The sequence below is a fragment of the Notamacropus eugenii genome, chromosome 1 (genome assembly GCF_028372415.1).
Source record: "Notamacropus eugenii isolate mMacEug1 chromosome 1, mMacEug1.pri_v2, whole genome shotgun sequence".
In the NCBI taxonomy this organism is placed as follows: Eukaryota; Metazoa; Chordata; class Mammalia; order Diprotodontia; family Macropodidae; genus Notamacropus; species Notamacropus eugenii.
In genome coordinates, this window is record NC_092872.1 from 77,779,887 (window position 1) to 77,796,783 (window position 16,897).

Genomic DNA, 16,897 nt, shown 5'->3' on the forward strand with positions numbered 1-16,897 from the left:
AAAGAAATACAGATGTGCATTTGCCCCGAAATGATGTGAATTGCAGGCCATATTCCCTGGACTGGGGGGAAAAGGGAGGGCGGTGCATTCAGCCTGGACACAGCAAGGCACGGCTGAGCGGCTGAGCGCACGTCCCAGAGGCCCGGGTGGTAGCCAGGAAATTTGGAGCACAGCTGTCCTGCCTCCCCCCACCCTGGGTTGCTTCCCACCCCCAAAACACATTTGAACTCCCCACCTTGACCAGGTCTATCTCCTCACTGTCCCCAATACCACACACACACACACACACACACACACACACACACACACACACACACACACACACACTCTCTAATCATTCTTGCCTTTGCTCCTTTAGTTCTCCCTAGCTAGGACCCCTATTCCCATTTTCCCAGCTTCTCTTCCTCCTGATCTGAATTCTGCCAACTTTCCAGGCTCCAGCTCCTGTCTCACCTCCTGTGGCCTCAACCAACTGCCCATCCTATAGCCAGAGCCACACAAGTTCACCCATTTGGTGACCACATGCTGTCTTGTGTTGTCTTCTAATTGTCCCATGTGAGTGAATCACCTCCCCAACCACACCATGACCTCTTGAAGGCCTGTATCTATGCCTTCTCCCCGTCTCCCTCACAGTCCAGCTGGGCCCAGGGCTAGGCACACAGGAAGCAATTTGCAAATATTTGTTGACTGTATTTGAGTCACTGAGCTGGACTGTAGGTAAGTATGAGCTGGAAGGAATCTAAGAGACCAGTTAGTTCAACCCCTTCTTTTTACAGATGAAGAAACAGAGGCCCAGGGAAGGGAAATTCATTGTTGGGGATCACACAATGAGTTATTGGTGAGATCAGGATTAGAACCCAGGTATCTTGGCTCCCAGTCCTCAGGTACTTCCCACTGCAGCCTACTGCCCTCCCTTCCATGGTGACAAACAGAATCAACAGCTCCTCTCCACTTTTCTTCTTTTAGAGAGTGAGGCTGACATCGAAGAGAAAGATTCATCTGTTCTCAACTCACTTTTTTTGTTCTGTAAACTACTCAGTCTGGGAGTTAAGTATCAGGGGCATCAAGGATCTGAGTCCCAGCCTGGCTAAGAACTCGACCTCCCCATCGAGTACCTCAGTTTCCCTTCTTTTTGAAGGAAGGCCCCTCCCTCCTCATTACCACCATGTCCTTCCTAGGGAAGGGGAGAAGAAAGAAATTACAATGAAATTACAAAGAGGGGGTCATGGGCCTGGGACGACCTTGATATATGAGGTCCTGGAAAGAAGGAATATAATAAGCTTCCAGAGACCATGAATATTTGTCTTTTGCAAGCAGGCAGCTATGTATTTCTCTGAAAGTAGCTGCCCTTTCAAAAGTACCCACAGAGCTGCCCCCAAAGGGAGAGACTAGACTTACGTGTTGCCACTGGTCAAGGATCAGTGGCCTATATCGAAGGAAGAACTTGAGAGGGAATGACTCGGGATCGGGCCAGGAGGATGGAGTCTGCCAGGTCACCTCCAGGCGTCGAGGGCTGCTAGGTACAGGCCGGGCCACAACGTTCTCTGGAGGATCGGGCTTCACTGATTGGGAAAAAAAAACAACACAAAAGCCATGCCACCAGCTTCATCATCAACCTTGTCATTACTATTATGCTCCTATCCACCATCCTCGTTCTCACTGTTACCACCATTACCCATTCCACTGAAATTACTCATCCCCACCACTCATCACAGGGCTTGCCTATCTGCCAGGCAAAGCTGCACCTACACTATTCTGCTCTAGGGAATATACTAATAAAGTCGGCATCAGACCCGGGATAGGAATGGGGATCTCACCCCCATCATCCCCTTCCCTTTGTGACCTTTATTCCACTTCACAGTCCCCAAGGTGACTGTCTCTCATATTGGACCATCAAGGAGGCAGCGAGTCAAAGAATGAGGTCTATTTCGTCTTTGAGCAGGGTTCTGGCTGTAGGACTGATACCAAGACATCAGAGGGATCTTCTGTCTATTGGGGGTGGGAACTGGATGGGAAAAAGCTGAGAGCAGATTTGGAAAGGGAAAAGAGCGAAGACTGAGGAAGGTTAAAAGGAAAGAATGTCTGAAGATGATAGGACAGGCCAGAAGAAGACTAGAAGGGATAAGAGGGTTTAGAGCAGACAGGGAGTAGCGAGCCTAGTAAGGCCTAGGGACAGGATATACAAACTGGGAGGAGGCTAAGGAAAAACTGAAAGCCCTAGCATAGACTAGGAAGAAAACAGAAGGAAGGCTGGAAGAGATAGGTCTGAGTATGGAAGAAAGGGGACTGGCTTTGGAGGGACAGGGTGAGGATAGGAAGGGATGGAAGGAGGTGGGGGGCACTGGGGTCAGGATAGGAGGAGACTAGGGGAGGGGGGATTTGGGAGGGACAGGACAGGATGGGGGAAGGGAACCCAGGGGAGACAGAGGAGGTCTGGAGTGAGGAGGCCAGGGAGGGGTAGGAGAGGCGCCTATCCCAGCCCTGTCTCTTGCTCTGACACCTCATTCATCACCCGAAACTTAAGGAAGCCATTAAGTTGGGTGGAAGGGGCTGGGGTTGGGGGCCGGGGCTGCAGCTGTTCTGCATAATAGCCCTCTTCTCTGCCTTCATCCAGCACCTCCACTCTTCCTCCCACCCAGAATTCAGTCAGGTTCAGGATTCTCAGGACCAGTTCATCCACTCCGCTGTCCACACAGAAAGGAAATATCAGTGGATCCTTGAGGTCAGCAGAGGCACCAATGGAACATCCCAATGAGGGAAAATTTGAGAACTGGACATCTTTACCAGGGCAGTTCATCAGTAATACACCCGAAAACCCCGATCAGTTATCGAGGGAAGACTTTTCAGAATCTTCCAGTTTGAGAGGGAACTTGGCTTCTGCCCTCAGGAAGCACCCCTACCCACCCAGTATGAGGGGAAACATGACCTTGGCAAGTCTAGTTCCCACGGAGGTATCCAGATCTTCAGAAAGTAAATGAAGGCAGGGCTTATCACCCCCACCCCTCCCAGGCATATCTCAGCATCCTTCACTGTAAAGCAATAATCTTGGGGAGACCCTCAGGCCTGAGAATGGGGGGACAGTCCTGAGAAAACTCTGGTGGAGCCAAGTGAGGACAGAAATATAGGGACAATGAAAGGGCATGATCAGGGTGCTCCCTAGGATGAGGACAGATCCAGGGTCCTGAGGCTTTGAGAATCCCCAAAGGAACACTGAAGGGGATCTTGGAAGGCTAGAAGTCTTGGCGCTCCTCACAAGGAGGACTCCCTGAAGTGGATCCTGGTAGGTTTCCCTGGATGCAGTCTTAGTTCCTTTCTTTATGTGATATATGGGGTACAGACAGAATGGGGAATGCTCTATGACAGGACCCAGACAGCTTGATCTCTAGGCTTTGCTGAACTGGTGCTTTCAGAGAGGGAGCTCTATACTGGTTCTCTCGGTTCTTAGGGAAAACCTGGCAGGTAGGTGCTCCAGAGGGCACCGGTGTTTACTGAGTGTGTTGGAGCAGTAGGCTGTTAATGATGGAAGTAATGATTTCCCCAGCAGTTAATTACCTGCCTCTGGGAAATTAAGGAAGGGGCAACCCAAACTGGGGAGAGCTAAAGAAGTCACCAGCATTGACATCACTGGTGTCTAACCACAGCAAGGCATGCGCTTATGCCCCCACGAACACCAGCATGTTCTTCCACCTAGTTGAGCAGTCTGTGCCTGTCCCTTTCAGACCCCTCCACCAAGAAGCCAGAGCTGATCAATCCTACAGCTACTCTGATTAGTCACTCTGTGCTCTTGGAGGTTAGTAGCAGATCAATTCCCCAGGTTGTCTTTGTCTTCATACCCACACCTTACCTATAGTGAACTCATCGAAGGTGATGGCTGTGGAATTGTGGCCCAGGGCATTGGTGACTGTCAACGTGACCTTGTATTTGACCGTAGAGAAGAGGTGTGTATATCGGATGTGACACCGATTCTTGGGGGCTGGGTCCTTTTCACATCCTAACAGTTTGGAGCCATGTCTACCCAAGGAGAAAAGGGAGAAGGAAAAAGACAGGGGGTGACAGAGATCAGGGAGGACAAAGACCCTTATAACTTACCCCTCCCTTTTTTTCAGCCAGAAACTCTAGGCTTTCTCCTCCAGGAAGTCTTCCCAGAAGAGTCCCAGTCCAGCTCCCAACCCAACAATACCACCCTTGCCCTCCTCGGACTCACAGGATGGTCCCTAGGAATTGGAGGCAGAGTCACTTACAGAACTGTCACATTGAAGGTGTTGGGTATGAATGTGGGTGAGGGCAAGTGCCAGCTGCAGTAGAATCCCTTGGGGTAGCTGTTGGAACGGCAGGTGAGGACAGGCTCCCGGGGTGGCACTGAAGGGAAGAAAGGGAAAAGGAGGGAGGGGGAGATGCCTTGGTTTAGCACCTTCAGGATCAACCTGAGGCAACCACTCATCTACTCATTTCTTAGGCTGAGAATGCCTCGTAGTTTGTTGGCATGTCCCTTCTTCTACGGAGGTTTACATAGACTGGACAACAGGTCCCCATCCACCTAGCACAGAGTAAATGTAAATACTAAATAGTAACTTTCTCCTTTACCCAGAAACTCTAAGGGTCTTCCCCTCCCAGGTTGATTTTATTATTATAATTATAAAAGGAGTCGTCCCTTGAGTAACTGCTTAAAGAAGCCTATTCATTGAATGGGTGTATCTCACTCAAAGTGAGAATCTAATAAGACCATAGCCTAAAATGGCCAGGGTCCCACATGGCATCCTGGGCAATCTCCTGATGAATATCTGGCCACTGGATCCAGATGACTCTGGAGGAGAAAGTGAGGTTGGTGACCTTGCACAGCCCTCCCTCACTCAAATCAAAGTCAAGTGCAAGTCATGTCATCATCTTGATGCCATGGTCTTCTTCGAGAATGAAGGATAAACACAACAGCTCTCCCCCCAACCCAGCACCCATTTCACTACAGTGATCATACTCTAGTGGCCACAAGATGGCAGCAGTGTCTGGACCCACAATAAAATGGGGGGAGGAGAGGAGGGGGAAGATGCTGAGCAGCCCCAAAGAAGACCCTATTTCATCCAGTTTCTTGGTATCTGCAGCCTCCACCCATACCTTCCTTCCCTTTCTCAATTCCTTCCTGCTGCATTGTTAATGATCTTGCCTTCAGTGGGAATGGCCTTGCAATTTTACTCTTTATACTTTATGATGTACTATTAAATACATTTTCTCCTTTGACCCTAACAACAGCCCTCTCAGGTAAACGAGGCAGGTATGATTATTATCCCCTTTTTACAGATGAAGAAACTGAGACCCAATAAAGTCTCACAGCTATTAAGTGACAGAACCAGGCACTAGAACCCAGGTCCCCTAACTAACTTCCAGTCCAATGCTCAGAATCACAGATGTTTAGAGTCAGAAGAGATCACAGAGACCATTTCATCCAACAGGAGTCTCCCTGACAAAATCCCAGACAAGTGGCCATCCAACTTGCACTTGAAAACCTCTAGTGATAATAAATGAATGAAAAAGCATCTATTAAGCTCTTACTAGATGCCAAGCACTGTGCTACACATCTACATGGACTTCCAGACTTGGTTGGAAGGAAACTTGGAGGCCATTGAGACTAGCTTCCTGATTCTACCAGCAAGGGAACTGACCACCAGGGAGGTTAAGGTTAAAGGACTCACCCAAGGTCACCCAAGCAGAAAGAAGCCCAGCCCCTGTGACTCCAAATTTAGGCTATTTTCACCTCACAGTGGTACTCTCTCCACACAGTGGTACCCTACCACGGAGGCAGCCCATTTAGTTACTTTGGGATAACCTGGATAGTTAAGGAAGCATGCCTCTCTTGTAGCTCCATTGCTCCTGATTCTGCCCAGACGGAATAAATCTACTCCTTCATTCATGTAACGGTCCTTCAAATACTAAAAGGCAGCTGCCACATCTCACCCCCCTCTACCCCCACATTAAGTCTTCTGTTCTACCAACTAAGATCCCTACTTCTTCCAACATTCCTTTCACTACCCTGGTTGTCCTACTCTGGCATTCCCAATTTGCCAACATCCTTCCTAAAACATGGCTTCTGGAACTGAGCACAATACTACAGATGTGTCTCACTTACCCTAAACATCATGGACTGAGTAAGTTTTTTTTTTTTTGGCTGCAATGTTTTGGTCATAATGTTTGCTCATAACAAGCTTGGAGTTCACTGAGAACCCCAGATCTTTCCCATGTCATTGTCTAGCCTCTTTTCACTCATCCTTTATTAGTGTGTTTTACATCAAAAATAGGAGGGAAAGAAAATAAGAGAAAAGAGGGAGACAAAAAGAAAGGTGGATACAGACTGTTTGAAGAGACTTGAGTCTGAATCATCTCCAACACTTATCAGTTATACAGCCCTGGCAAGGAATTTAATTTCTCTAAGCCTTATTTTCCTCATCTGTAAAATGGGGATAATAATAGTACCATAATACCAACCTCTAAGGGCTGCTGAAAGTCAAATAAGCTAATTATGTAAATTTCACTATATAAATATCATCATTACAAAGATGGAGGAAGTGAAGGAGGGAAACTGAGACACAGAGCAAAGGTGAAAGAGAGGGAAATGAGGAGGGAAGGGACATCCTCTCTCTTGTCTATCCTTTGAATCAGTAGCAACTGGAGAAATCACGAGGAATAACTGGCTGGAGATGATGTCTGATTCAGGGTCAGAAAGAAGAGAAAGGCAGTATGCCCCAGGGGACCTTCTCTCCTCTAAGCTGACATCCCAAGGACCATTCTCAAACCTGCTCAGACCAGGCACTGGCTTTCAAATGTCCACTAAGTGGACACTAGGAGAACAGCAAGTGACTTGCTGGTTTCTAAAGGGAAGGAGAAGTAACCTCCTTTATACCGCCCAGGAGTGGTGGGATAGATCAGATGACCTCTGTAGACCCTTCTAAAACCTAGGTCTGGCAAGACCCATAAATCGACTTATCTCTCCACCTCCCTGCTCTATATCAAGGTACATGTCCATGGTGATGCACTTCTGTTCTAATATACAGCTATTCCTACCATATACTTAAAAATCTAGACAAGTTACAATAATGCACTGGTATGTAGTGGCTAGAATACTGGATATGAAATCAGGAAGACTTGGGTTGAAATCCTAATTCCGAAACTTACTGACTTTGGGACCCTTGCAAATCAAACCTCTCTGCTCATGTGTAAAATAAGGCTGTAGAAAAAGCAGCTTCTAAGACTCCTTTCAGCTCTAAATCTAGGATCCCATAGTACTATCCCACTAACTACATAGACAGGAAGATCCACGAGAATCCTTACACTTAGCTCTCTTGATGCATTAACTGCTCCATGCTGGGAAGGGGAATAGGAACTTTTCTTATAGGAGGACCCAGGTACAGGTCATGGGGGTGCCCACCTTGAGGCCAATTGGTTGTAGTTCCATACATACCCCCTCTCCTCAGAGACAACTCCACTATGCATGGGTAAAGCCGGAAAGGGAACCGGCTGTATCGATTGGGGAGAGGGGGGAGGGAATAGGGCAGAGGCCTCCTTAATGGGGTTACTGGAGTTCAGCCAAGCCCCCAGCTGTGGGGGAGGAGACAGTGATGGAGACAACCAGAAAGACAGACCAAAGGACAGAAACAGAAAGGAGCTAAGGCTTACCTTAAGGAGGGCTGGGGTTGAGAGCACAATCCCTTCCCCACCCCTACTGCCTCTTCACCCTCAATCATAAAATGACAGGATTTTAAGTCAGAAGGAATCTTCAGAAACATCCAGCACAAACCCCTCAGTAGGAAACCGAGGCCCAAAGAGGGGGAAAAAAAACTTGCCAAGGTCACACAGGTAGTTAGCAGCCAAGCCGAGATTAGAACACGGGTCCTTTGACTCCAAACTCGGCAGTATTGGCACCATACCGCACCACACCACACTGCCCTCACAGGAAACGCTGAAGAAGGTGACCTTTAATGCGCCTCGGCAGATTCATCTCCACCCCCCTCAACTCACCCCAGGCCTGGAGATTATTTATATGCATATCCTGACGATTACCCTGTCCAGATATCCTCCTCACTCAAACTAAGAGTTCCTTAAGAGAGGGGAAACCAGATCTCTCCCCCAACACCTAGGGTTCCCCCTGGGTAAGGCCATGTAGTATCCTCGGGCTGAGGACTCCCCATGGAGAGAATCATGTCCCTTTCACCCCCTAGATCTGCAACTCTCCAAAAGAAGGAAAGGTACTTTTCTCTACCCCAGACCACAGGCTACTTGAAGTGGGGGGCCTGAGTTTCTCAGCCCCCCAAACTGGGAACTCCCCAAGGGCAGGGGTTGGATATTTCCCCTCAGACTATGCGCTCCCCCAGGACAGACAGGGAGGAGAGGGAGCCCCTGTCTATAGGAGGGGAGTACAGGGGGAGGGGGAACCTGTCAGCAAAGGGTTCATGAAGCATCCCAGACTCTGGCCAGAAACTCCAGATGTTTAATTAAAGAAAAACAACAAACCAGCACAGGGGAAGCTCCTCTCTGTTCACCTGCTAAATGAAACAACTGCGGCAGCTGCTAAGGGGTTGGGGTGGGTCCCTGGGGGTTGGGGGTGGATACCCTGGCCCCTCTACTTCTCCTACCAGTTAATCAATCATCAGGGGCTGGGAGTGGGGCCTGAAGCCAGGGAAGAGCCTTGGAAACAACCCAGGAGGACTTCCTGGGGGAGGCAGCTCCAGGCAAGAATGCTGATCCTGTCTGCCCTGAAAAGGTCTTACATTTTCTGAGCCTGAAGTCTCTCTCTTTCCCTCCCTCTTCCCTCTCTCTCTCTCTCTCTCTCTCTCTCTCTCTCTCTCTCTCTCTCTCTCTCTCACACACACACACACACACACACACACACACACACACACACACTCAAGCCCTACTGCTTTCCTCTTTGTTTTTTTCTGCTTGCTAACTCGGGGTGTTCACTCTAATCCACCCCCAGTTAGGAGAACGATTCCCCTGTAATATAATGCCCCTAGATCTGACTACCACCACCTACCTCCTCCTCACTACAGGGCTCTGCATAGATATTCCATCCACAGCCCAATCTTGCACGTCCAAAATCCAGCAGTTTCTCCTCAACCCTGAGTGACTCCTGGCAAGTTTTTCCCCTTTATGGGCCTCAGTTTCCTACTTGAGGGATTGGTACTGAAGCCCTTGGGCTAGCCTCTGGTCAGAGGGAGAAGGAGAGAGCAGCCTCCATCCCTGACCCTGGGGAGCTCACAGTCTGAGTGAAGAGAAGATTCAGGTGCAGGAAGCCATCAGAGAATAAAACAGGACAGTGTGTGATCAAGGACAGAGAGTGTGTGGCTCAGATGCTAACTTGAGGAGGCCAGAGAAGGGAGAACGCCCTGTGGCTTCACCAGTCAGGGAAGGCTTCCTGAAGGAGCTAGAATTTGAGCTGGGCCTCAAAGGACAGGTAAAATTTGGAAAGGGAAGTGGCTAGAAAAAAAGGGAGAGGGAATCCTAGGATGGAAAGGAGTCCAGAAAACAACCTCCTGGCTTTTTTGCCCTGAGCAGATCCCACCTCGGGGAAGGGAAGACCATAAGGGAAAAACAGAGATGGAGAAACAGAGGTAAGCTATGAGAACGATAACCAACCAGGACTCAGAAAATGACAGGGATCTAGGAACAAAAAGGGGCAGCTACTCAGTGAGAGAGAGCGAGAGACCCAAGGGACAGAAACAAGGGCAGAGATATGTGAAAGCAAGGACAGAAAGAAGCAATAAGAGAGTGACGAAGAAAGAGACACAGGCCAAAGGAGAGAGATAGGCAGAAACAGACTTGTGCACACTAAAGAGCCAAGAGTGGGGGAGGGGGAGGGAAGAGCCAAAGTTAGTTACAGAGGAAGAGTGGAGAGTCAGAGAAGGAAAAGAGACAGCTATGGGAGAGGGAGGGGAGGGCAGGGAAGGAGGGAGGAAGAGGGGGGGGAGAGAAAAGGAAGAGGGGAGAGATGAAAAAGGAGGAGAGAGAAAAGGGGGAAGGGAGAGGGAGGGGGAGAGAGAGAGAAAAAGAGAGGGGAGAGAAAAGGATGACGGGAGAGATGAAAAAGGGGGAAGAGAGAAAAAAGGGAAGGGAGAGGGAGGGGGAAGAGAGAAAGAAAGAGAGAGAGAGAGAGGAGAGAATGAATGAGAATATCTTCAATTCTCTCAATAGCAACCACCACCCAGGGTTCCCTGATCTTCCAGCTTTCAGTCCCTAATCCTTTGCCTTGAACTCCCACATCCCCCCCACCCCCTGATTTTGTAAGGTTTTTTAAATATCTTAGAGATTAACAGTCTAGGAAGAGACAGATGTTGGTCATGATGACACCATCAGAAGTGGCAATCCCCAGCAATCTTATGATCTCAGGGGCCACCAGAGATCAGTCCATCTACCTCATATTTACCCCTCCCCTCCCCAGGTTCTCTTTGGGGCTGCTATGGATCAGTGAATAGGGTGCCAGGCCTAAAGTGAGGAAGACTCATCTTCCCAAATTCAAATCTAGTCTCAGACACTTACTAGCTGTGTGACCCTGGGCAAGTCACTTGACCCTGCTTGCTTCAGTTTCCTCATCTGTAAAATGAGCTGGAGAAGGAAATGACAAATCACTCCAGTATCTTTGGCTGGAAAACTCCAAATGGAGTCACAAAGAGTGGGACATGACAACAACAAAGATTCTCTTTCCCTATCTCCTGACCTAATTCGCTCTTTTACGTTGACTTCTTTCACCTTCAGAGGACACGCTCAACTATCTAACCACAATCCCTCCCATAGCAGATGATTAAGTATGGCTGGACCAGACCAAGGGGTCTGAATTCAGGGCAGCAGTAGGTCTGACCAGTTGTAAACATCTGTTAGCCTACTGCACCCAGCTCAGCCACACCCCTCTCCCCTTCCAAAAGATTCATACCCTTCAAGACTAATTGGATTCCAGGGGCTAATAAACTTAACTCCTGCCTCTCCTGGGAACATGGGCCCCCCTTGTTACCTCATTAGCCACCTCACAGGGAGCCAGTGACCCCTGGCCTTTGATTCCTAGACAGAGAGCAAACATCTGGCCTAGCTACAGGACTCATGGAATGTTCCAGATCCCCCAAAGCCTGAAGTCCATCATGGCTAAGCCCCAGAGGAGAGAACAGGGGCAGAGTAGACTTTAGGTTGTCTAAAAGAATAGGTTCTGGTCACCGAAAGAAGAAATCACATGCAAGTCAGGGTCTCTGTCTGAGATGAGCAGGAGGAGGGAAGAGGGTCAGTGAAGTTGTTGGGATATGAGCAAGGATGCAGGTAGCGAGACCAAGCACATCAGTCTAAAGAGCTTTTCTCTAGGAAGGCCCTAAAGGAGAGACGCAGACTAGCTGCTGGGGGCAAACCTTATTTATCTCCCCTTCTGATGGGCCTCATTTCCTCTGCCACCACTGCCACCACCGCCACCACCGCCACCTCCACCCGTCTGCACCAAGAGAGGGGCTGTCTTGGCGCCTACTCCCTCCCACTACAGTTAGAGTACCTCATTCCCTCTGGGCCTGCAGGGCAAGAGCCCCGACTTAGAATCACAGGCTGTCAGAGCTGGAAGGAATCTTTAATTTCCTCTAGTTCTTAACCTACAGTCTATAAATTTGTGATTTTATTGTGTGTATGTACATATATGTATGTATAGACACATATAATATATAATGTGATATGTCTCACATATATAATATGATATATAAACATATCTCCAATGCACTAAGTGAAGTTCACTTGTATCCTGCACTTTCATTCATTTAGCAAACATGTATTGAACACCTGCTGTGTGACTGGAGCTATGGAGATTCAGGGAGAAAGGCAGTCCCTGCTACCTCTCTCTTATATATACAAGTACATATGTACATATATAAATGTATACATACACACATATACACATTCTCTTTCTCCTAGGCTCTTCACCCAACAGTTGTCTCTATGGTTAATTGTCCATTTGGAATGGTTGAGTTGGGAAGGTCCTGACAGGGTGGCTCTAAAGAGTGGAATAAGGAAGAAGAGGGCGACCCCCCAGACTCTCCCAGATTACCATCACCTTTCCCACTCACCTGCCAAAAAAATCTTCCTAACATCTAACCTCACACCTTCATACTTATTTCTTCCTTACCTGACCACAGTAGGAAGAAATAATAGGGTGAGTGAAAGCAAACAGTATATGTACCCCTAATCTGTGAACTTTAGGGGGCATTTCTCCTCCCCTGTCCTTGGCCCCCATCCTTCTCCACCTCCCCCGGCCCAGCCCCTGGGGCCAGGGAATCAGTTACAAACGTCCGGCCACATGTGCTGTCTGTCAGCAGCCTGGCCACATTTTCCAGAGCAAAGGAAAGTTAGGACTGCATGGAAAAGGTCTGTAAGCAATGTCCTCTCAGCCCAGCCCCCCACACCCCACTGCATCCCCTCCACACCAGGAGCCAGAGGAGGAAGAAACACAACCTGTGGGGACAAGGGTGAGGGGGGTGTGTCCTTAAAGATTTTTCTTTCTCTTCAGTCACACTGACCAGATAACAGAAGGGATACAGATAGGTTGGCAAAAGGGACTTCCCAATCAAGGGGCTAGGCTTGGAGGCAGGGAGAGAGGGAGGGAGGCTGTTCTCTGAGAAACGTGTTTTAAGAACACCCCACAAGAATGCGAGAGGAAGACCTTCAAAAGTGGTGATAGGTCAAGGATGGTTCTATAAAACTGTTCCTACCATTCACATTCAGAGGAGTGAACTGAAGGCAGAACAGAAGCAGGAAGAGAAGGTTTTCTTGACATGGATCCACAGCCTGCACTATTGGTAAGTTGAAGGGGGAGGGGAATCAACTTTAGGATGGAGCCTGAGATGGAGGTGTTGGGAGTAGGGGCAGTCAGCAAAGGTTTCCTGCCCTTCAACTCCTTATCCTTGGCTCCATCACAAACACTACCCAATCCTACCACATGTTGGGGCTCTGCTAGGGGGATGGGGGTCTGGTAGGGATTTATGGTTAAGAGATCCAGAGGGGGATCATCACTCCTGGAAAAACTCAGAGTAAAGGAAACAGGGCAGACTACACCCTCCCGTCATCCCCCGGATTCCCTAGGATTTCTCTCAGACTGAAAATTTATGTCTATGTTCCTCCTCTATCGTACAGGGATGTCACTCCCAGGTTCTCCGAGCCCTGTATAACAGACACCGTGTGTAAGCCAACATGTAGTCACATGTGTTAACAGCACTGTCTGGGCATTATGTGTGTAGTGTGTCTACATGTAATGGAACACTGTGCATACATGCACTCATATGTCTACTTGTGTGTCTCCTGTCATGGGAAGTCCCTCTACCAATGTAAATGGGCAACTGTTTTGTCTTGTAGAGCTGCCTAGGACGCTGAGAAGGTGGGTGATTTGTCCAGGGTCATGAGCAAAGCAGTATTTGAACCCAGGGCTTCCTGATTTCATGAGACATGTTCTCTACCCTCTACTGTTTGCCTTTCCTCCCTCCTTTTTCTCTCATTATATATGCACACAAATGTACAAATGAAATAAAGGGTTAAACCAAAAGACTGAGGGCATTTTAAAGCTTCAATAAACCATTCTAAGACTTTGGATCCCCTCTACATGCTTACACATTGTGACATGGTTAGGTGTGTATATGCATGCATGAGTACGGCGGTGAGCATTTCTGTCTATGTATGTCATCATGCGGTGCTGTCCTATACGTCAGCACAAAACATAGCTACCTGCAAAGGATGACATGAAAGGAAGATCTGCTCCCAGCCTAAAAATGTCTCCCCTTAACTGCCTGTCAAGGTGCCTGAAATTCTCCTATTAAAACTTCACTGTGTTCGGTTAGACAGAGAATCACAGACTGTCAGAGTTGGAAGGGAAGTAAGATATCCCCAAGTCCCCTCTGAGGCCCAGACTTGACCAAAGGCCCACAGGGAGTTATTGACAGAGATAGGATGAGAACCTAGTGTTCTCCTGCTTCTGGGTATGCTGCGGCAGCATCTAGCAAAACCCTTTGCAAATATTTTCTCATTTTACCCTCACAACCAACCTGGGAGGTAGGTGCTAGGAAGGACACATCCTGGTACCACTGAGGGTAGGAAGAGGAGGGGGCCATGAGTGAAGCCAGGGACGCCAGCCTCCTGAAAGAAGTAACAGGGTAAAGAGACTACAGAAGAGGAGGAGAAGAACACACACACACACACACACACACACACACACACGCACACACAGTTGCAAGAGGCCATATCAGATGACCTGAGAGGGCCCCCTGGCAGGGTGATATACCTCACAAATATTCTAGGAGCTGAGGGTGTGAACTGGAGAATCAGAGAATTGAGGGATTAGTGAAGGGGGGGGGGGGGAGAAGGATTGCTGACAGATGGAGTTAATTCTGTCCAGCTCCCCCAGCCCTCCCCTACCAGTCTGACTTTGAGAGTCCCAGAGAAGGACACCCTTGCCTTCCTAATTGCACTCCCCATTCTCCCCCTTCCCTGACACCACACATCTCTGAGGAATTTTTTCCTGCTATCCTGTTGGTTTCCCCCTTTCTGTCCTCTGGTCCCCTCCAGATCCTCCCTCAAGGCCTCTCCCACTTCAAGATTATCTTCCCCTGGGTCTTTGCCTCCCCCACAGACAGGAGAGATAGGCTCATAGAGACCTGGCTATGTGAGTGCCTTGGGTGGAGGTGGCTCCTCTGATCTCTGAAGACTATCCAGCTGGCAGCCTGTCCCACAACATCTCCAGGGCATACTACAACCCCCCCCCCCCCCACCTAATAAACAGGAGTTGGAGAGGGGAAGTAATATTCTGATGTAAAGCAAAGTGTGTATATGTGTGTTTGTGCGCTTGTGTGAACATCCAGATGTCTAAACATGTGTCTGTCCATGGGAAATAGGGGTCGGTATCTGTGTGCACATGAGTGTATGCAGAGGTCTACAGGTCTGACTGCATATGTATGCTTATGTAGGGCTGGACAGAGGAGGCTGGGCCCCAGTTCTCATGTCTGACCCTACAGCAGGACGACTACAAAGCAGAGATCAAGAAAGATTTCCCAGGGAATGAGATCTGGGGTTCTAGATCACACGAGGGAGAGTGACCCCCTCTGGGTAACCACCTGGGCTACTTTCTTGGGGACAGTGTTCAGAGAAGGTTGACCCATGGAGGTCACTCCAGGCCCTGAGATCCTGAGGGCATGGTGGGGGAGGGGAAGGAGGAGGGGTGTCACATCAGAGATGAGAGTGAGCTGGTAAGGCTGGGAGTTTTCCCTTTCATGTGGATGAAGAAATGCCAGGCCATGTGCCAGGGGTCAAGTTACCCATGGCAGGGAGGCAAGGGGCGGAGGTAGGATGGGGCGGGGGAGTGTTGGCAGCCTGGGCCCTGGACACCCAAGCACTGGTGGAGGGGGGAGGGGATTCAGCATGGGCAGTTCAGAGTGAACTGTGCTGAACAGCACCCAAACACCCGAGATGTTCCTCCAGCAACAGCAGGCAACTCCTTGTCCCGTATTCCTGAGTCTAGAAAGGGGGAATCACTCTGTAATAAGTCCAACTCTTCAAAAGAGATGGGCTGTGGACTTATCTATCCTTTGCTCACCTGGGTCCTTTATATGAGGGGGGAAAATTAACAGGGGCCTGGATTAGTTCCCTTTTCTCCCAGGCTCCAGGCCACCTAGTGAAATGAGGCACAAACAGCCAGATGAGGTATGATCAGGAAGAAAAACCTCAGCAAGAATCAAAGACACTCTCCTGGCCAGCTTCGAATATCCTAGACGGTGGAACGAGCGGTGGAGCTAGAGTCAGAAGACCTGAGTTTGAAACCCAGCTATGGCTTAGGGCAAATCTCATCTCTCAGCCTCAGTTCTCCGCTGTCAAATGAAGGAAGTAGAGTAGACCCAAGTGATCCCTAAGATTTTCTCCAGCTTGAAGGCTATGGTCCTATGAAACTCACAGGAGAGGAAGTGACTCAATCATGGAGCAGTTCAACATTGTCATTAGTCTCAGGAGAAAGTTAATGCACAGTTCAATTCCTGCCTCCTCCAGGAAGCCCTCCAAGACTTCAGAGGAAATCTCTTTGTTCCATACCCTTTCCTGCCTGCAGTCGGTTTTCATGCACTAAGATGCCGTTCACTTGGGGGGAAAGAAAGAATAAGTTATGAGGAATAGCAAGAAGACTTTGGGCAATGTAGGGATGGGGTCAAGAAACCCAGGGGTGAGGAAGAGAGGGAGGAAGGAGGACACAGGAAGTATGGTTCTAAGAGCTTTGGGTGGGGCAGAGGGAGTGATTCCACATGTGAGGGCCTAGGGGGAGAGGCCAAAGTGGCCAGTACTGGCAGGGACCCCAGTCAGAGAGGAAATTCCTTCCGGGGAGGTTGGGATGAGGAGCTTCGCTTTGTACATCCCCGCAGGAGCTGGGAGAGAGGCATCCAAAGCAGAAGGAATGGAGGACGTGGAGAGATCAGATCAGGAGCAGGGACACCTTTAGCCTCTCCCCGACTCTGCCTAGGAGTTGCTTTGTCCTCATTTAATGTCTCTATATCAGTAGAAGAAGGGACTGTCTCTGCCTCAAGTCAGAGGTTCTCCCAGGGCAGAAGTGTGTCTGCACCTCATATAATAATAACTAACACCCGTATAGTACTTCGGAGTGTTTTATACAGATCACTTCATTTAAGGCTTAATAACAGAGCACTGAGGCAGGTACAAGTATTATTAGCCACACTTTATGGATATGGAAACTGAGGCTCCGAGTGGTTAAATGACTTGGCCACACAGTTTTCAACAGCCAAAAGATCTTCCTGCCTCCAGGCCCAGCACTCTATCCACCATCATAGTTCTTCCTGTATCCAAATCAAATACACTATCAACTCTACCACACTGCTTTTCTCTCATAGATAGGGCTATCTTTACCCTAGAG

General features: G+C 48.9%; 1 protein-coding gene across 4 annotated transcripts in view; it reads right to left on the reverse strand.

The window, feature by feature from the left end:
* Positions 1-16,897, reverse strand: part of CNTFR (ciliary neurotrophic factor receptor) — a 94,506-nt gene that overhangs the window by 12,268 nt on the left and 65,341 nt on the right. For all 4 annotated transcript variants that reach the window (XM_072606296.1, XM_072606287.1, XM_072606278.1 and 1 more), the window contains 3 exons: positions 4,242-4,359; positions 3,845-4,011; positions 1,399-1,562 (listed from right to left, as the gene is read on the reverse strand). In XM_072606296.1, coding sequence (XP_072462397.1) covers positions 1,399-1,562; positions 3,845-4,011; positions 4,242-4,359 — 449 coding nt within the window. The remainder of the gene's footprint in view (positions 1-1,398; positions 1,563-3,844; positions 4,012-4,241; positions 4,360-16,897) is intronic.